The sequence below is a fragment of the Eriocheir sinensis genome, chromosome 9 (genome assembly GCF_024679095.1).
Source record: "Eriocheir sinensis breed Jianghai 21 chromosome 9, ASM2467909v1, whole genome shotgun sequence".
NCBI classification, from domain to species: Eukaryota; Metazoa; Arthropoda; class Malacostraca; order Decapoda; family Varunidae; genus Eriocheir; species Eriocheir sinensis.
Window position 1 is genome coordinate 15,811,677 of NC_066517.1, and position 7,500 is coordinate 15,819,176.

The window sequence follows — 7,500 nt, forward strand, 5'->3', positions numbered from 1 at the left end:
AAGGCCCACAGCCCGAAGAGGAAGGAGACGCTGGACGCGACGAAGATGTAGATGTAGGCGTCGGTGGCGCTGACCTCAGTGTGTGTGTACCTTGGGGGGGGGGAGGGGGGGAGCGAGATACAATAGACAATAAACGAGAAAAAACTGGAAAACAAAAATAAAGAGACTATAAACAGACTCCAAAATAAAATAAAAAAAGCAATACAAATAAATAATAATGTCATGTGCGTATACCTTCAATGGGGGAGGAAGGAGGTATACACGTGCTTACATACATACATACATACATACGTACACAAACGCACATGCATACAAAAGGGGATTTACACCAGGATATATACAAGACAACTATGATCATCTTCTGTCCTCCTAATCTATTAATCTATTGAACATCCATTAGAAAAGAAGACAGAATTAAAGCAAAGAAAGATAGACAGATCATGATGGCTCCATGACAGAACGGGAAGCAGTGTTGCCAAATTATCGAAATCATCGCATTGAAATTTCATAGTACTCTCTGACCGATAACTATAGCAAAACAACAAACCAGCATCAATGAATAACAGTTTTAACACTAACTTTAATTTTCTATAGTTATGTGTGTGGTTACGACCGTCTTGGAGCCTAAAAATGATAACTGCAACCTTCATAGTACGACAATTTGGCAACGCTGACGGGAAGCCTTGATGCAACCCTAACCAGCCCTCGAGCCAGGAGACAGAAAGACAGAAGGAAGACAAAAGGCAAATACAGATCGTAAGAGAAGCCAAGAGAGAGAACGGGAAGTGATGACGCAACACTCACCAGCCCTCGAGCCAGAGTGTGAGGCCAAGGATGGAGAAGACGAGCTGAACCCAGGGATGTTGCATAACCAGGATCTTGACGAAGCGGATCTGTTTTCTGCAGGAGAGAGAGAGAGAGAGATAGGGGGGGTGGAAGAATGGAGAAGAAAGAAATAAAGAGCAAAAGAAAGATGAGATAAGGAAGGAAAGAGTTAAGGGGAAGAAAGAAAGGAAGAAGAAGAGAAAGGAAAAGAAAGAAAAAGAAAAAAAAGAAGACGCAAGAGAGACAAGACCACAGAAGACGAGAGAGAGAGAGAGAGAGAGAGAGAGAGAGAGAGAGAGAGAGAGAGATAGGGGGGGTGGAAGAATGGAGAAGAAAGAAAGAAAGAGCAAAAGAAAGATGAGATAAGGAAGGAAAGAGTTAAGGGGAAGAAAGAAAGGAAGAAGAAGAGAAAGGAAAAGAAAGAAAAAGAAAAAAAGAAGACGCAAGAGAGACAAGGCCACAGAAGAGAGAGAGAGAGAGAGAGAGAGAGAGAGAGAGAGAGAGAGAGAGAGAGAGAGAGAGAGAGAGAGAGAGAGAGAGAGAGAGAGAGAGAGAGAATGATTACACAGGTTTACATACTATCAATACCACTCCTTATTGCAAACGATGGCGCAACAGCACTCCATTCATTATAAGTCTTAGGAAATTCTCAATACTTTTCACTTCAAACACAAGAAGCATAACATTCCATCCTTGCATTGATGGCCATCATTATAATCAACACGAACGTCTCAGTAATTATCCCTTTCTACATAAATAACGAAGTACTTTAGGCATGTTTTAAGAGACTAGGAGAGTAAACAACCAATAGATGTCACTCTTGCTTGGGATGAAACAGGGCAGACCTTTTGTTACTTCTTTGAGATCCCAACTAGACTCAGAGCACAAAAACACACTACTGTATCACCATCAATTTGAATCTTGCGAGGCTCAATCAATAACAGCATGGCGTCAGTGAAGAAGATGACCCCAGATCTATTATTCTATGGCTCTGATATTAGCTATGGACATATTTTCTTCGCTATAACGAGATTAACACTTTTTCCTTACTTGCTGATTGGCCCTTTAGGACACAGGCAGATGCAGCAGGGCCAGCAGCAGCACGGGGGACTCCTCCAGGGCATCACGGTACCCTTAGCCTTCTCCACGAACCGCGTCTCCCCCCCAAAGTACTTGAGGGTGAGCGTCAGGAACTGGTACATGCAGAACGCGAACCACAGCTGAGCGGCGGCGTCCAGGAAGAGATTCGCCTTTTGGAACAGCAAGCCGAGGTAACTGCACAGCCCGAGGACCTGAGGGAAGGGAGGAAAAGGATTGGTGTTTGAGTTCTTTTACTGATGATACCCAGGAATGAGACTGCCCGAGGACCTGAGGGAAGGGAGGAAAAGGATGGTGTTTGAGTTCTTTTACTGATGATACCCAGGAATGAGACAGCCCGAGGACCTGAGGGAAGGGAGGAAAAGGATGGTGTTTGAGTTCTTTTACTGACGATACCCAGGAATGAGACAGCCCGAGGACCTGAGGGAAGGGAGGAAAAGGATTGGTGTTTGAGTTCTTTTACTGACGATACCCAGGAATGAGACAGCCCGAGGACCTGAGGGAGAGGAGGAAGAGGACTGATGATTTAGCTTTTTTACTGTTGACGGCCAGGCAATAAGACAGTCCAAGAACATGGGAGAAGGATGGAAAAAGGACTGATAGTACTTTTACTGTCGAAACACAGGCAATAAAACAGCCCGAGGACCTGAGAGAAGGGAGAAAATGGATTGCTGTTTGATGACTATTAGATAACCCAAACCAGTTATTATTATTATGTTAGATTAATACAGATGATTGTGCATCCGAAGAGTAGATCAAAGAAATTAAAAAACATCACCTAGAGCCGTTTCAAAGGCAAACTAAGAAAAAAGAAAGAATGCTCATTGGTACCTATATATATAGCTACCACGTAACACGTCTGGAGGAGGAGGAGGAGGAGGAGGTGTGGAAAGATGCGAAAAAAAGGAAAACGGTTGTGATGAAGGAATGGAGTGAGAGAGAGAGAGAGAGAGAGAGAGAGCGCACCCCTCCATCCCTCCCCCACACACACACACACACACTTACCGGGTACACCGTGAGCACTATGGCGGTGGTCTCCTTGTACTGTACGTGGCAATACTTGATGACGTGTATGACCGTGTCCGTGAAGACCACCAGCAGCGTGACGTACGTGATGGTGGCCAGGCCGAGCAGCGCCCAGCCCCCGAGGCCCATGACTGCCGGAGGAAGGGAAAGACGTGGGTTAGAAAGTGGCCGAAGATGACGATGACGATGAAGATGATGGTAGTAATAGTAGTAATATGGATGGTAATGATAATGACGATGATGAGAATGATGAGAATAATAATAGTAATAGTAATATAATAGTAGTAGTAGTAGTAGTAGTAGTAGTAGTAATAGTAGTAGTAGTAGTAGTAAGAGAAGAGAAAAAGAAGAGAATAAGAGGAAGAAATAAAAGAAGTGAATGAAAAGAAAAATAAGGGAAGAGAAGAAATGGGAGACAAAGAAGAAGTAAAAAGCAAAGAAAAAAAAGAAAAAAGAAAAAGAAGAAAAAGAAAAAGAAGAAGAAAAAGAAAAGAGAAAAAAAAATGAAAACCAAAACAAAAGAAGCAAGAGGAAGAAGAAGAAGAAAAAAATGAAGAAGGCGAAGAAGAAAGAAGAAAAATAAGAAACAGAGGACACAGAAGAAAGAGAAGAAGAAGAAAACAAAACAAAACAAAAGAACGAGAAGAACAAGAACAAGAAACAACTCCTAAGACGAAATTAAACTGCTTTTCCATGGAGACAAATAAATAAGTTCTCCCTTCACATATTTTCTCTCTTTATATTTGTCTGTTTACGAGCTTTCTGCGTTGCTAAAAGTCGATGAAGAAGGGCAGAGTAAGTGTGAAAATGTCTAATACATTTACGTTCTCCTCCTCCTTCTATTCCTGCTTACCCTTCCTTCGCTTCACGTTTTCTTTCTTTCCCCTGTTTTTCCCCTGTTTCCCATTTTCCGTATACATTAAGTCCTCGTTCTCCTCCTCCTTCTCTTCCTATTCCTCCTCTTCCTTTGCTCACGTCTCCCTCCTCTTGTTTTTCCTCTTCTTTCCCTATTTTCGTATACATTAAGTTGTTGTTCTCCTCCTCCTCCTCTTCCTATTCCTCTTCTTCCTTCCTTCGCTTCACGTCTTCCTCCTATTTTCCCGTCGTTTCTCGTTTTCCATATATATTTAGTTGTTCTTGTCCTCCTCCTCCTCTTCCTATTCCTTCTCTTCCTTCGCTCATGTCTTCCTCCTCTTGTTTTTCCTCTTCTTTCCCGTTTTTCATATACATTAAGTTGTTCTTGTCCTCGTCCTCCTCCTCCTCTTCCTATTCCTCCTCTTTCTTCGCTCACGTCTTCCTCCTCTTGTTTTTCCTCTTCTTTCCCATTTTTCGTATACATTAAGTTGTCCTCCTTTCCTTTCCTTCCTTCTTCGCTCGTCTTCCTCTCCTCTTGTTTTTCGTATACATTAAGTTGTCCTCCTCCACCTCTTCCTCTTTCTATTCCTATCCTTTCTTTCTTTTCCCCTTTTTCGTCTCCCTCATCTCCCCTTTTTGCCTAGGTGTCAGTCAACAACTCCTCCTCCTCCTCCTCCTTCTCCTTCTCCTCCTCCATGCTTTCCTCACTCTTTCGTCACAGTCTCACCTTCACCCATCTCTCACTTCTTCCCGTTACTCACCTTGCTTTCAAACAGTTCGAATAAGCAGTCAAAGAGAATATATATAAAAAAGATTATTCCATTACGTCTGTGACAAGTGACTGATAGATAGATAGATAGATAGATAGATAGATAGAGAGAGAGAGAGAGAGAGAGAGAGAGAGAGAGAGAGAGAGAGAGAGAGAGAGTATGAACATGTGCACAAAAACCATTGATCTCCTCCTTCCTCCAAACTTTGCCAAAAATTTCCCTACTTTCAATATATCGCGAGAAAACCACAAGAAAATGCCTCCCCCCCCGCTCTCTCTCTCTCTCTCTCTCTCTCTCTCTCTCTCTCTCTCTCTCTCCTTTTCACATACCGCAAACAACATAATCGTGACTTGTATTATCTTTTCTTAACCTAGCTCACTACGAAGTCCTTATTTATTATTATTATTATTATTATTATTATTATTTATTTATTTATTATTATTTTTTTTTTAATATTTGGCGCCACCTGAATAGTTGTCGTCCCGTATTAGGAGCTCAGTTTCCCTTACACTCGCAGTCTCTAAGGCACAGAAGCACTCACAGACTCTTTGATCACTGCATGGGAGTTTCTAGTCGATTCATTTAACATATTCTTAGGCGAGCAATATATTGTGATCACTGGGCATATCAGTACAAAATCAGCTCCGTTTCCCTTACCCACCCTCACAGTTTTCTAAGTCACAGAAACACAAAGTCTCTGGTTATTGCGTGTTTCAAAATCTGTAGGCGCACGATTTGTCTTACATTCTTATAAGCGGACAATGTTTCTTGATCACTGGAAATTTCTGATCAATAAAAAATCATCTCAGTTTCCCTTACGCATTTTTACCAGTTCATGGGAGCACAAAGGTCGGTAATATAAGACACTTTCGTTTATCACATCAGCTAATTCTAAAGGTCAAAGAGGGGGTCAGTCGGGTTCTAATGAGTGATTCTTGAGGTTCACGGTACACAAGAAGGGTCACACTATTACCAGGCTCATAAAACTAATCCTGGAAATGCCCACAACTCCCACGAAAGCCTAGTCAACTATGTGTTCTTGGGCGGCGAAATGTCTTATAATGTGACCCAAAATCTCTTCATCACTGTAAATTTCTATTCGGTTTGCCTGACTCACAATTTTAAGGTCAACAAAATCTCCTAAGCACTAGTCATGTGTATCTCCTCCCCTTCTTCCTCTTCCTCTTCCTCTGCCCCTTACTCTTTCCCCCTCTTCTTATTTTCTTTCCCCCTCTTTCCACCCCTTCCTTTCTTTCCCCTTCCTTGCGATCAGTTTCAATACACCAGAATGCTAAGGTCGCAGGCACAGAGTTTCCTTTAATCAATCAAATATTCAAGAACTACTGTGACGGAGACGAGCACCGAAGCCACGCGCAGCTTTAGTGTATGGTCCCAACTATACTTTCGAGTTCTTTCAGTCCACCAGAATCTTTAGATAATAGACGCATAGCTTCCTTCAAATCAATAAAAATATCAAGTCCTTACGATTTCTTTCAATATACTTTTAGGGTCGCATTTTAAAACATTTCGTCGCCCAAGTTCACATATTTGACAAGGCTTTCGTATAGGTTGAGGGCATTTCCAGGAGTAATTTTTATGGCCCTGGTGGCAGTTTGACCCTTCCCCAGCAGCATGAGGCAAAAGAAACACTAATTAGAACCCGATTGATCCCTTCTTTGGCCTTTATAAATAGTTGATGTGAGAAGTTTTAATCAAACCAAATATTGAAGTGGACGACGCCTTTAATAAGTCTGTCAAAATATTCAGTCCTTACGATTTCTTTCAATATACTAGAATGTTAGTTTTTTTTTGTTTGTTTTTACAACAAAGGAGGCAGCTCAAGGGCACAAAAAAAGAGGAAATAATAATAAAAAAAGCCCGCCACTCGCTGCTCCTAAAAAAGAATCATAAGAGGCGGCCGAAAGAGAGGTCAATTTCGGGAGGAGAGGTGTCCTGATACCCTTCTCTTGAAAGAGTTCAAGTCGTAGGCAGGAGGAAATACAGATGAAGGAAGATTGTTCCAGAGTTTACCAGCGTGAGGGATAAAAGAGTGAAGATGCTGGTTAACTCTTGCATAAGGGGTTTGGACAGTATAGGGATGAGCATGAGTAGAAAGTCGTGTGCAGTGGGGCCGCGGGAGGGGGGGAGGCATGCAGTTAGCAAGTTCAGAAGAACAGTCAGCGTGGAAATATCGATAGAAGATAGAAAGAGAGGCAACATCGCGACGGAATTTAAGAGGTAGAAGACTATCAGTAGGAGGAGGAGAGCTGATGAGACGAAGAGCCTTAGACTCCACTCTGTCCAGAAGAGCTGTGTGAGTGGAGCCCTCCCACACGTGAGATGCATACTCCATACGAGGGCGGACAAGGCCCCTGTATATGGATAGCAACTGCGCGGGGGAGAAGAACTGGCGGAGACGATACAGAACGCCCAACCTCGAGGAAGCTGATTTAGCGAGAGAGATGTGAAGTTTCCAGTTGAGATTTTGAGTTAAGGATAGACCGAGGATGTTTAGTGTTGAAGAAGGTGACAGCTGAGTGTTGTCGAAGAATAGGGGATAGGTGTTTGGAAGATTGTGTCGAGTTGATAGGTGGAGAAATTGAGTTTTTGAGGCATTGAAGGACACAAGGTTCCTTCTTCCTCAATCGGAAATGATAGCAGGGTCTGAGGTTAGGGGGTCGGTGTGGTGTTCCCTTTAATCAAACCAAATATCGAGGTGGACGACGCTCGCTTTCCATTGTTTCCTTAAATCAATCAAAATATTCAGTTCTTACCATTTCTTTCAACGCACCAGAGAATGTTAAGTTGGTCGGCGCACACTTGCCATTTCACCAATCAGAATAACCAGTCCTTCACGGCGTCTTTCAATACTCCAGAAGGTTTAGGTGGTTGGCTCACACTTTCCTTTCATCCAATTAACACTTCC

General features: G+C 42.6%; 1 protein-coding gene across 4 annotated transcripts in view; it reads right to left on the reverse strand.

The window, feature by feature from the left end:
- LOC126995984 (organic solute transporter subunit alpha-like) overlaps positions 1-7,500 on the reverse strand; it is a 58,886-nt gene that overhangs the window by 1,451 nt on the left and 49,935 nt on the right. For all 4 annotated transcript variants that reach the window (XM_050855937.1, XM_050855935.1, XM_050855934.1 and 1 more), the window contains 4 exons: positions 2,929-3,080; positions 1,876-2,117; positions 805-900; positions 1-90 (listed from right to left, as the gene is read on the reverse strand). The exon at positions 1-90 is cut by the window's left edge and continues 182 nt beyond it. In XM_050855937.1, coding sequence (XP_050711894.1) covers positions 1-90; positions 805-900; positions 1,876-2,117; positions 2,929-3,080 — 580 coding nt within the window. The remainder of the gene's footprint in view (positions 91-804; positions 901-1,875; positions 2,118-2,928; positions 3,081-7,500) is intronic.